Here is a 13,371-nt window from a genome sequence, read left to right as displayed (position 1 = left end):
ACAATGCTTGGGATGTCGTAAGAGGCGACTAACGGGATTGGGTGGCTAGGCCCGCTGACTGGGTTGATGTATGTCATCGTATCCCAATTGCGTAGGTCGATGCTCATGAAGTGAATCACTGAATTGTCTGATCCAGACTGGATGATTTACAGGCCGCCGTCATATAGCAGGACTATTGTTGAATGCGGCGTTAAACAACAAACAAATAAACAAACAAAAAACCTACAATGCGGCGATCTTGATCTGAAACTAGATAATCCAGTGATTGATATCTTAAGCATCGTACACGCAATTGGCATACAGTGACATACCACCGGATTGAGTTGATTCAATTGTTCATGCCCTGTCAACTTGGTGCTTTAGGACAATCTTAAGTGATTGCCAAGTTGGTTATGCAAACGCTTTAGATGGAGAGTTATCAATTATAATCGAAAGTGGATTCGAACACAAAACAAGCGTCTTGGTAAGGTTATGGGAACTGACTCAACACATACCACTGAACCCCTATGTCCTCTCGTTTTAGATTGCACTTATAATAACGACGTGTGTGTGTGTGTGTGTGTGTGTGTGTGTGTGTGTGTGTGTGTGTGTGTGTGTGTGTGTGTGTGTGTGTGTGTGTGTGTGTGTGTGTGTGTGTGTGTGTGTGTGTGTGTGTGTGCGTGCGTGTGCGTGCGTGCTTGTACTAGTCCGGGCTGGTGTTGATTTAATAGTGCTAGCCTACTGAGATACCATGCCGCAGTTTAACGTCACGCTGACGATTATTGCACTTATGATAAAGACGTGTATGCACGTGTGTGTGTGTGTGTGTGTGTGTGCGTGCGTGCGTGCGTGCGTGCGTGCGTGCGTGCGTGCGTGCGTGCGTGCGTGTGTGTGTGTGTGTGTGCGTGCTTGTACTAGTCCGGGCTGGTGTCGATTTAATAGTGCTAGCCTACTGAGATACCATGCCGCAGTTTAACAGGAATACCCCACTCAGACACAGAATACTGACTCCGAGCCGACCAGTCCTTGTTTTTATCCCCTTAATGCCGAGCGCCAGACAGGGTAGCAACAAGTACCATCTTTTAACGTCTTTTGGTATGACGCGGCTGGGGATCGAACCCCGGACCGTCCGCTCTCCGGACGGACGCTCTACCACTAGACCACTAGAGGCGGTCCAATGATTCATGGGATCAATTGACAGAAGATTATGCTCGCAACATATTGACAGCGGTATTCTGGGAAATGTATAAATCGTGAATATTGCAGATGTCATGGCCCTTTGAACAAAAGGAATAACGCGTACGGGTGAACTATCCAAAAGGTATGCAAGCGTGAAAAAAATGAATATTTTCATTCACCATCAACAATGAAGGAAGAACACTTAAGCTCTTTTTGGGGACGAACTTTGTTTTGTTTGTTTGTTGTTTAACTGCGCACTTAGAAATATTCAGCTATATGACGTCGGTCTGCAACTAATCGAATCTGGACAAGACAATCCAGTGATTGGAACGATCTTTGTAAGAGTAGCCAGTTGTGTGATAACATGCTGTTGCTTGCTCATCAGTCTGCAGTATTCAAGCTTTACTATGACTGGAAATAGTGGAACATGGGCCAGGCAACCAGATGTTTTAGCATGATAAACGATCTATGCCATCGGGGTATGATGATACGCAAACAGCCAGGTAACACATCATGCCTGCCTGATCCCCATCGGATGTCATTATATGAATCTCCACACAGACAGTCATGTATCGGATCCAGAGTGACTCTAGCTGACGCTCCACACAGGCACGGCCATATAACGGCTCCAAGGTGACTCTAGTTGAATCTCCACACAGGCACAGACATATAACGGCTCCAAAGTGACTCTAGCTGACACTCCACACAGGCACAGACATATAACGGCTCCAGATTGTCTCTAGCTGACACTCCACACAGGCACGGCCATATAACGGCTCGAAAGTGACTCTAGTTGAATCTCCACACAAGCACAGACATATAACGGCTCCAAATTGACTCTAGTTGAATCTCCACACAGGCACAGGCATATAACGGCTCCAGATCGTCCCTAGCTGACACTCCACACAGACAGTCATATAACGGCCCCAGATTGTCTCTACCTGACACTCCACACAGGCACGGCCATATAACGGCTCCAAAGTGACTCTAGTTGAATCTCCACACAGGCACAGCCATATAACGGCTCCAGATTGATTATAGCTGGAACTCCACACAGACAGCCATATAACGGCTCCAGATTGACTCCAGCTGACACTCCACACAGGCACAGCCATATAACGGCTCCAAAGTGACTCTAGTTGAATCTCCACACAGACACAGACATATAACAGCTCCAAAGTGACTCAAGCTGACACTCCACACAGGCCCGGCCATTTTACGGCACAAAATCGATTCTAGTAGAATGTCCACACTGGTACAATCATAAAAGGGCACACAGTCGACACGAGCCGAATTTCCACAGAGACACAACAGATGATGTACAAGCACTTGCATTGGCCGAGGGTTTGTCTGCAAATGTAAAGCAATAAGCGTACCAATTACCGTTTGTTTTGTTCAATCCATATACATGTACTGCCCAAACACTATAGACGCCATCTTAGTGAAGTTGTGTTTAAATACAAAGGTCACAGGAATAAGTAGTTGACATATTTTGTATCAGATTCTGTTATATAAGGTGCAATCTTGTGCGATGACAACATCGTGAGTTGGAAATTTCAACATAGTATGTACATTATATATAGATTCGTTGAGAGTTGAGTCTTTTTATGCTTAGGTGGACCAATATCTCATAAATATTTATGAAATAAAGAATTTATATGTATGAAAAGATGTACATTTCTTGAATACCATGTACCACAATTGTATTGACACGACATGTATATAAATTTATAAATGCTGTACCTGCTGGGAAAAAATAAAAAAATAAAAATAATTATTGATGCTCTTTTTTCTGAAATTACCTAATCGAAAGGTCACCCTATGCGTGTTGAGTTCCAGACATTCTGTGCCAGGGCAGGGTACATGGGGCGATAGGTTATCTGACTCATGCTTGGGAATGAACATGTTGGTGACCCTTACAGCTCCGCCTTAATTGTCTGTAGTAAAAAACACTTATTAAATGTATTGTAGTTGGAGTGGGTTACTTTCCTAATTTAAATTAAATGAAAGTGAGGGGTATTTCAAATCAATATACTTATTTTCTAATGTTTTCTGTGAAACAATTACAAGAAATAGTATCTGATCACACGACCATGTTCTTTGAACGGAGCAGTATTTGTTCTAAGAACTCTCTTATAAGAAGAGGCCAGATTCCTGATTTTGTATTCCCCATGTCAGTCATGAAGCTGTGTGCGATCCTATTCGTCGTCGTTGGTATCGTTGCTGGGGCTCATGCCCTGTTCCTGCTACGCCATGGTACATCTGTCTCTTTAAACATCTTCCTCTCTAACTTGATTTCAATGTATTTTCATTCTGTTCCGATTCATAATAATTTGTCACTGATTGGTTGATCATTATTGAAAATCAATAACTTAAATACACAAACGCTTAATATGTATATGGATTACTTACGCATGTTTGTAGTGTATACGGGACCCAGATTTAATTATAGTTATTTTAATCGATTTTCTTTGAACATGCATTTTATTGTTTTAGTTCTATTTATAACTTACAGTGACACGGTTCATTTTTCATCTGCAAAATGTCCAACCAATTACAAATGTCACTTGTATGTCTACCCGTTAAGATCCGGGGTAGAATAGGTCTCCAGCAACCCATGCTTGCCGTAATAGGCGACTAACGGGATCGGGTGGTCAGGCTCGCTGACTTGGTTGATGCATGTCATCGTATCCCAGTTGCGTGGATCGATGCTCATGATGTCAATCACTGGATTGTCTGGTCCAGACTCGGTTATTTAAAGGCCGCCGTCATATAGGCAGGACTATTGTTGATTGCGGCGTTAAACGACAAACAAATAAACAAACCAAAAACCTACATGGCGGCGATCTTTCGATCAGACTCGATTATTTACTGGCCGCCGCCATCTGTTGGAGAAAATTCCAAATTAACACAGGTGGCAGATGTCTTCCACTTTGAACCCAATACTCATACCCGGGGCAAATCTGGGACTACTATATGTGTATATTCTGCAAATGGAGGCGCTATATGCCATGGTGTCTATCATGACATTGGGTGTCTGTCTTCATGTACCGTCGCCTCACCTTCCAACCATACACATGTTACAGAGAAATCTTGATATCTTCAGTACTGTTTTGAATTCATATTTTCAGGAACCTGTGCAAATCGTTGCTTCACCCCCAACGACTACACCTTCAGCTGTCAGTGCGACGCTGACTGCGAGACCATCGGCAACTGCTGCGGGGACTTCTGGACCAGATGCAGAGGTCGGTATAAAGTTGGAAACAACTTTAATTTTCAGAGGTCAAGAATATCTTTTGTAATATTATTGTAGCAATGTGCTCAGTGTAAGTAAATGTTAGTGATACTAAACTTGGCCATAGTAAGCTGACAATCTGATATTGTTACAGTGATTCTTGCATTAGGTCCTAAAGTTTTAACACCAATACTATCGAGAGGCTTTTGTATTAATGTTTTTTAGCAAATATGAAGTAGTGGTGATGGTGTTTATTGGCAGTAGTAGTAGTAGTAGTAGTAGTAGTAGTAGTAGTAGTAGTAGTAGTAGTAGTAGTAGTAGTAGTAGTAGTTTAAAGTGCTTGCTGCAGTATAGTACAGTTGCTGCATCAACACAGTATTGCCGACATGTACCGTTTGAGAGACTTATGATCAATTATTGACCATTCATGATTGCAATATCATGTTTTATGGACCCAAGAAACTAGGCTGGTGGCCGAGGTCAATATCGGTTTTATCGGTCCATAAAACATGTTGGTGTTTTATTACATAATTTAAAAACAAGAATATTTCAAATTCAACAATAACTGTATCAGATGTCACGGAAGTTACAGGAGGTGATGCACAACAGGCCTTGCGTTACGCTCACTCTAAGTATTTCTCTCCTTTGGGTTCATTGGCTCAATCACACAAGGCAATATCACTTCTGATCGCAGCCAAGCAGGATTGGTCTCATGGCAATACCATGCTTAAAGGAAGGTCATGTGACCCTTTCTCTAACCAATGAAAATACAGACATAATTTGTAAATGCAATAATTACCGTTATTTCTCTTCTTAAAACTGAACACGTTCATGTACATGTTAGTATCATGAATATGCATACAAATGAAGCTGTATGTAAGGTACAATAGGCCGCCTCTGCGGTGTGCAGGATAAAGTATCTGCCCGGAGTGATGAAGGTCGGTAGATCGATCCCCTGGCTGCGTCGTACCAAAAGACGTTAAAATATGGTACTTGTTGTCACTGTGCCTGCCGTCGGCATTGAGGGGAAGAAACAAGGAGTGGTCGCCCCGGAGTCTGTATACTGTGTCTGAATGGGGTGTCCATGTTAAGCCGTTGCATGGTATATCAATGGGCTAGCACTATAAAACCGGCCCTTGTCCGTATTAGTACAATTAGCAACACACAGACGTGCATGCACGTCGTTATCTAAGTGCAATAATTTTGAAAGCGACGTTAAACCCCATTTCATCGCATACCATCTCCCCTCCAATATGACATGTATCACCAATATTATTAATGTCAGGTTCTGAGTATGGTCTCGTGGTAACGCCCAAAGAATTGGTCACCTTTGCCCAGAGTATCTGGGACAACGATGTGAACCGGGTGGACGGATCCTTGTACACCCTCAACTACCAGGGTATGACCACGGGCAAAGAGACGGGTGATGGCGCAACCGGCAAGTAAGAGTAATAATGTTTTTACCGATTCAAAATAAGTGTTTGTTTGCTTTTATGTTTACGTCGGTCTGTTAATAATCGAGTCAGTTGATAATTATTGTGAGCAATGTCATCTGCTTTCGGGGTCACTGAAGCTGACCATCCGATACAGTCAGTTGCCTCTTATAAAAAGCAGCAGAGATGCGGCCCTTTTTTTAATCGTGCTGCCTACAGATACTCAACAGGGAGAACTGGTAATATCACACTATCAAATATCAAAGTACAAGATCGAAAGCATCTTTGAAGAGAAGGAATGAATATATAGCTTCCATAAAGGATTTGAACACAACGCGATACTTAAAGGCTCATCTAGGACGTGGATAAGAAGAATGTCTTGTTGTACTGATACCTACAGACTTATTTGTGCCGTGCCCATTTATAACGTCACGTTGTGATGACACTTACAGGCTGATCACTCCAGCGGACAATCAACTTGACGTTCTCCTGACTGACCACAACACCACCTACCCTACATTCATACACCTGTTAGACAACTATGCAGCGAACGTGCATCACGCGGAACACCGCCCAAACCACGAGATTCAGGAGGAGAATAAGTTCTGGGACGCCATCTCTAAAACAAAGGTCATGCAGCTCACCTTTAGGTTCCTGGTAGATAATGGTAAGACGTAAGTTCCTGGTAGATAATGGTAAGACGTAGGTTCCTGGTAGATAGTGGTAAGACGTAAGTTCCTGGTAGATAGTGGTAAGACGTAAGTTCCTGGTAGATAATGGTAAGACGTAAGTTCCTCGTAGATAATGGTAAGACGTAAGTTCCTCGTAGATAGTGGTAAGACGTAGGTTCCTGGTAGATAGTGGTAAGACGTAAGTTCCTCGTAGATAGTGGTAAGACGTACGTTCCTGGTAGATAGTGGTAAGACGTACGTTCCTGGTAGATAGTGGTAAGACGTACGTTTCTGGTAGATAGTGGTAAGACGTACGTTCCTGGTAGATAGTGGTAAGACGTAAGTTCCTGGTAGATAGTGGTAAGACGTACGTTCCTGGTAGATAGTGGTAAGACGTACGTTCCTGGTAGATAGTGGTAAGACGTACGTTCCTGGTAGATACTGGTAAGACGTAGGTTCCTGGTAGATAATGGTAAGACGTAATCAGACTAAATGCGATTGGTGTGTGTGGTTTACAGAGAAACCATGCAATGTTACCACCACACTGCTGCCCCTAGACAATCAAATAACAATAATAACAAAAGGATGCTTGACATTTTTCTTCTCCAACCTGAATTCTTCAGTTTGGCATTTGATGCCGATGGTTCTGTCTGCTGTCTTCATCTTATTTTCATAATGTGTTTATCATGCATAGCTCCATGGTGTGGGGTCGTTTGGAAGGGACACGGGCGGGTACAGTTATACAATTCAATCATAAGAAGACTAGGCACTAAAATCTAAGACTGGAAATGAGAGGACACACAATTTTATGTTCAGTAGCTTGTTCTGTGGTCATCTATTTGGAGACTCCGTAAATGTTGAACGGTCGACTGTGAATTACACAGGGGTCTACGTCAGTTAAAATAACATACTTTTATTTCAACTCGTGTATTTCGATCGTTGGTTAAAATTTGAAACACTCGGCGGATACAAACTCTCAGTAACGGCGACTCGTGCACTAATTTCTCTATAATGAATAACGAGAAAAAGAACTACAACGTCCTGTTTCAAAGAAATATTTGCTTCAGACATCGAAATAGTGTTGCGCATGGAACGTCTTATTAGGTGGGTTTTTTCTTTCTTTTTAACAGAAGATATTATTTTCTCATTTTTTCCAGGTTTTATGAAGAGTGACATGAAGGCCTTCCGTACAATCATCAACGAAATGTGGTTCGAACTTTATCCAGTACAAAACCACGCCTCCGCACTGTCCGATAGCGGATTCGAACACATTATGGTTGGTGAGACGTTAACACACAAAACAAGCAATACAACGGTCCGGGGATTCCACAACTGGGTACAGTTCTACCAGGAGGAGAAGGCTGGAAAGCTGGACTATGATGGATTTATCAAGTATGCCCAGGTAAATACAGTGTCTGTAACGACCTTCTGGTGACAAAAAGAGAATGGACGCATGTATGTACTGTATGTCGAATGGGGCGAGTGATGTTTTACACGTGGGTAGGTGATGTATAAAGACCTGATGCGTCAGGACCTGTGTGGGCAAGTGTGAGTCAGGACCTGTGTGGGCAAGTGTGAGTCAGGACCTGTGTGGGCGGGTGGCGTGTCAGGACCTGTGGGTTCGGGCGGTGTGTCGGGACCTGTGGGGTCGGGTTGTGTGTCAGGACCTGTGTGGGCGGGTGGCGTGTCAGGACCTGTGGGTTCGGGCGGTGTGTCGGGACCTGTGGGTTTGGGCGGTGTGTCAGGACCTGTGGGAGCGGGTGGCGTGTTAGGACCTGTGTGGGCGGGCGGTGTGTCAGGACCTGTGGGTTCGGGCGGTGTGTCAGGACCTGTGGGTTCGGGCGGTGTGTCAGGACCTGTGTGGGCGGGTGGCGTGTCAGGACCTGTGTGGGCGGGCGGTGTGTCAGGACCTGTGGGTTCGGGCGGTGTGTCAGGACCTGTGGGTTCGGGCGGTGTGTCAGGACCTGTGGGTTCGGGCGGTGTGTCAGGACCTGTGTGGGTTCGGGCGATGTGTCAGGACCTGTGGGTTCGGGCGATGTTTCAGGACCTTTGGGTTCGGGCGGTGTGTCAGGACCTGTTGGAGCGGGTGGCGTGTCAGGACCTGTGGATTCGGGCGGTGTGTCAGGACCTGTGGGTTCGGGCGATGTGTCAGGACCTGTGGGTTCGGGCGAGGTGTCAGGACCTGTGGGTTCGGGCGATGTGTCAGGACCTGTGGGTTCGGGCGGTGTGTCAGGACCTGTTGGTTCGGGCGGTGTGTCAGGACCTGTTTGGGCGGGCGGTGTGTCAGGACCTGTGGGTTCGGGTGGTGTGTCAGGACCTGTGGGAGCGGGTGGTGTATGAAAGCAGTGACGGGGACTAGTGCATCAGGACCTGATTGGGGAGAGTGACATATCAACACGACAGTGATGTTGGCAAGCGATATTTCGCGGTAGCGAGTGATATATAATGACAGTGATGGTGGCGAGTGATGTTTCACGTAGCAAGTGATATATAATGACAGTGATGTTTTCGAGTGGTGTTTCACGTAGCAGGTGATATATAATGACAGTAATGGTGGCGAGTGATGTTTCACGGTAGCGAGTGATATATAATGACATCGATGGTGGCGAGTGATGTTTCACGGAAGCGAGTGATATATAATGACAGTGATTTTATCGAGTAAAGTTTCACGGTAGCGAGTGATATATAATAACAGTGATGTTGGCGAGTGATGTTTCACGGTAGCGAGTGATATATAATGACAGTGATGGTTGCGAGTGATGTTTCACGGTAGCGAGTGATATATAATGACAGTGATTTTGTCGAGTGAAGTTTCACGGTAGCGAGTGATATATAATGACAGTGATGGTGGCGAGTGATGTTTCACGGTAGCGAGTGATATATAATGACAGTGATTTTGTCGAGTGAAGTTTCACGGTAGCGAGTGATATATAATGACAGTGATGGTGGCGAGTGATGTTTCACGGTAGCGAGTGATATATAATGACAGTGATGGTGGCGAGTGGTGTTTCACGGTAGCGAGTGATATATATAGAGACAGTGATGGTGGCGAGTGATGTTTCACGGTTGCGAGTGATATATAAAGACAGTGATGTTGTCGAGTGATGTTTCACGGTAGCGAGTGATATATATAGAGACAGTGATGGTGGCGAGTGATGTTTCACGGTGGCGAGTGATATATAATGACAGTGATGGTGGCGAGTGATGTTTCACGGTAGCAAGTGATATATAATGACAGTGATGGTGGCGAGTGATGTTTCACGGTAGCGAGTGATATATGACAGTGATGGTGTCGAGTGATGTTTCACGGAAGCGAGTGATATATAATGACAGTGATGGTGGCGAGTGATGTTTCACGGTAGCGAGTGATATATAATGACAGTGATATTTTCGAGTGATGTTTCACGGTAGCGAGTGATATATAATGACAGTGATATTTTCGAGTGATGTTTCACGGTAGCGAGTGATATATAATGACAGTGATATTTTCGAGTGATGTTTCACGGTAGCGAGTGATATATGATGACAGTGATGGTGGCGAGTGATGTTTCACGGTAGCGAGTGATATATAATGACAGTGATGGTGGCGAGTGAAGTTTCACGGTAGCGAGTGATATATAATGACAGTGATGGTGGCGAGTGATGTTTCACGGTAGCGAGTGATATATAATGACAGTGATGGTGGCGAGTGATGTTTCACGGTAGCGAGTGATATATGATGACAGTGATGGTGGCGAGTGATGTTTCACGGTAGCGAGTGATATATAATGACAGTGATGGTGGCGAGTGAAGTTTCACGGTAGCGAGTGATATATAATGACAGTGATGGTGGCGAGTGATGTTTCACGGTAGCGAGTGATATATAATGACAGTGATGGTGGCGAGTGATGTTTCACGGTAGCGAGTGATATATGATGACAGTGATGGTGGCGAGTGATGTTTCACGGTAGCGAGTGATATATGACAGTGATGGTGGCGAGTGATGTTTCACGGTAGCGAGTGATATATGATGACAGTGATGGTGGCGAGTGATGTTTCACGGTAGCGAGTGATATATGACAGTGATGGTGGCGAATGATGTTTCACGGTAGCGAGTGATGTATAATGACAGTGATGTTGGCGAGTGATGTTTCACGGTAGCGGGTGATATATGATAACAGTGATGGTGGCGAGTGATGTTTCACGGTAGCGAGTGATATATGATGACAGTGATGGTGGCGAGTGATGTTTCACGGTAGCGAGTGATATATGACAGTGATGGTGGCGAGCGATGTTTCACGGTAGCGAGTGATATACGACAGTGATGGTGGCGAATGATGTTTCACGGTAGCGAGTGATGTATAATGACAGTGATGTTGGCGAGTGATGTTTCACGGTAGCGGGTGATATATGATAACAGTGATGGTGGCGAGTGATGTTTCACGTAGCGAGTGATATATGATAACAGTGATGGTGGCGAGTGAAGTTTCACGGTAGCGAGTGATATATAATGACAGTGATGGTGGCGAGTGATGTTTCACGGTTGCGAGTGATGTATAATGACAGTGATGTTGGCGAGTGATGTTTCACGTAGCGAGTGATATATAATGACAGTGATGTTGTCGAGTGATGTTTCACGGTAGCGAGTGATATATACTGACAGTGATGGTGCACGTGGATAATCAATGATAACAGGGTCTAGGTTGCTAACGAGAACTCTTTTAGAAGTCCTTCGACTTTTGCCGAAAGCCATATAAATAATCACATATTCGTTTCCAACAGAACCCCGATATCGTAGACGTCCGCTTTAACTGGAAGAACGGTATCGCCAAAAGCAGTTCTTTCTTCGTTGGAACTAGTCCTGAGTTCGACATGGCTCTCTACACAGTTTGTGCACTTGTTCACCCAAACAAAAATTGTCCCGTCACCATAAACGGCAAACACTTCGGCATTCTGACAACAACAGCACGACACCAGCAAATTCAACAACTGACATCAGTAAAGCCAAACTTCAAAGGCACCAACTCCACTGCAAGCACATAATAAAACATTCAGTCATTAAAATATTGTTTGTCTTTGAATTTCTTTTGTGTGTGTACTTCTTTATGGACTTATTAAGTTTAATTATAATGTGTACAACCTGGGTTTGATTATCCATATGCGTTATATCCAGTTTGGTAAAGCAAACACACCAGGTTTTCCTGTTCCAGTGAAGTAGGGCGGTTAAAGCGTTCACTCGTCACGCCGAAGACCTGGGTTCGATTCCCGACATGGGTAGAATATCTGAAGCCCATTTCTGGTGTCCCCCGCCGTGATATTGCTGGAATATTGCTAAAAGCGGCGTAAAACCATACTCACTCACTCACTCCAGTGAAGTATGGTTAACTCGAATCCCTGACCAATAGTGCAGATAAGTGCAGATAAGTCGGCTTACACGGTATATTAATGAGATTTCACTGTATATCGAACTTTAACAACGACGAATCAGAAGAAGTACTGTTCGTGACAGTCGTGTTCGAGACATCCAGAGTTGTACACCTCGGGCCACTGGATCCGTGACGTTGTAACGTGTTGTACTTTGCTTGAACCTTGTCAATATACTATCATCAATTGTATTTTTATTGACGTATTTTCTTAAATCCTCCATAACACAAGTTAATGAACACCCACAATTAGAAAGCAGGTGTTGCACTCACTACCTACCAAACACGACATATTAACTAGTCATATGCAAATATCGGTGTTCTATTGTTTCTGGGGCGGTCGGGTAGCCTAGTGGTTAAAGCGTTCGCTCGTCACGCTGAAGACCCGGGTTCGATTCCCGACATGGGTACAATGTGTGAAGCCCATTTCTGGTGTCCCCCGCCGTGATATTGCTGGAACATTGCTAAAAGCGGCGTAAAACCATACTCACTCACTCTATTGTTTCTATAATTCTATCATTTCTAATTAGTATAGTTCCATGTTAAGTTGCCAACACATGACCCTCTGTATAGAAGTATGTTGGACTTCAGGCTTTGATGCATTTTGGTCACAAAAAGACACAAAGAGTCTTTGATTCCTGTCGAAATGATTGTTGATCGGATGGCCACCGTGACAGATGGCTATTGACTTCGGATGTCTGATCAGGATTCCACACCTGGTCCATCTGTCATCTTCAAGCAGATTGATGCTGTGCCCCGGCCTCGGTCGATTCCTGATCAATTCATGTTCGGGTCGACATAAAACTGCATTGAATCATGACGTCGCAACATCCGTTGCTTCAGGCGCTTTCAGTGCATATATACTAAAACAGCAGTGTGATTAAAATAAATAAAATTTATTGCTTTCATTTAAAATACATCAGAAAGATTAATACATCATTGATCTGCGATCATAATTCTCTTCAAATCAAAAAAGGCACATGATAAGTTGTCAACATATTCCTCATATAGTTTAAAATGCGCATACAACAGAACGCCATAAGCAGCACAAGACAGCTAACTACCGTCGTAGTTGACAGTTCGCGCATGATCACGTGACAATCATCATTTGATCATATGGATTATTTTGGTTCCCACAGATTGGTCTTAAAACCATTTAAAATATATGAAACATGGAGCCATACATAATTTTGATGACGTATGCTTTTGAACTCATTGTTTGATCAATTCTTAAATGCATATGTAAATAACGGGATTTATCAAAGTAGGTCCAACTATTTAGTACGCATAACGGAGCACTTTGGATTATCGTACTTTTCCAATAAGACTAAATATGACTTAATTAACACTATATTTAGCTAAACACCAAATAGGTACTTCACACTGACATGCTTGGTAGGGGCAAACTATATATAACAGAAGCCCTGACTATGTACACATATAGGCCTAATCTACACCTAATCCCACTGATA

General features: G+C 43.8%; 1 protein-coding gene across 1 annotated transcript; it reads left to right on the top strand.

The window, feature by feature from the left end:
• The first annotated feature begins 3,305 nt into the window (after positions 1 to 3,305).
• Positions 3,306 to 11,554, top strand: LOC124150554 (uridylate-specific endoribonuclease B-like). Its single transcript, XM_046522498.2, has 6 exons — positions 3,306 to 3,414; positions 4,290 to 4,403; positions 5,679 to 5,835; positions 6,279 to 6,493; positions 7,655 to 7,899; positions 11,259 to 11,554. Exons 1-6 carry the CDS (start codon positions 3,330 to 3,332, stop codon positions 11,517 to 11,519), a joined length of 1,077 nt encoding a protein of 358 aa, XP_046378454.2. The 5' UTR covers positions 3,306 to 3,329; the 3' UTR covers positions 11,520 to 11,554.
• The last annotated feature ends 1,817 nt before the right edge of the window (positions 11,555 to 13,371 follow it).

Source organism: Haliotis rufescens, unplaced genomic scaffold (assembly GCF_023055435.1).
Source record: "Haliotis rufescens isolate VD_foot unplaced genomic scaffold, xgHalRufe1.0.p SCAF_1, whole genome shotgun sequence".
In the NCBI taxonomy this organism is placed as follows: domain Eukaryota; kingdom Metazoa; phylum Mollusca; class Gastropoda; order Lepetellida; family Haliotidae; genus Haliotis; species Haliotis rufescens.
The sequence above is the reverse complement of the archived record's forward strand: the minus strand, read 5'-3'. Positions and strand labels throughout refer to the sequence as shown.

What these genes read in the sequence shown, in the direction of transcription:
- LOC124150554 (XM_046522498.2), top strand. Translation starts at nt 3,330, where the DNA reads ATGTCAGTCATGAAGCTGTGTGCGATCCTATTCGTCGTCGTTGGTATC. An exon ending in TAGGTTCCTGGTAGATAATG is followed by an intron (nt 6,494 to 7,654) that starts GTAAGACGTAAG and finishes CATTTTTTCCAG; the next exon opens with GTTTTATGAAGAGTGACATG. An exon ending in GATTTATCAAGTATGCCCAG is followed by an intron (nt 7,900 to 11,258) that starts GTAAATACAGTG and finishes CGTTTCCAACAG; the next exon opens with AACCCCGATATCGTAGACGT.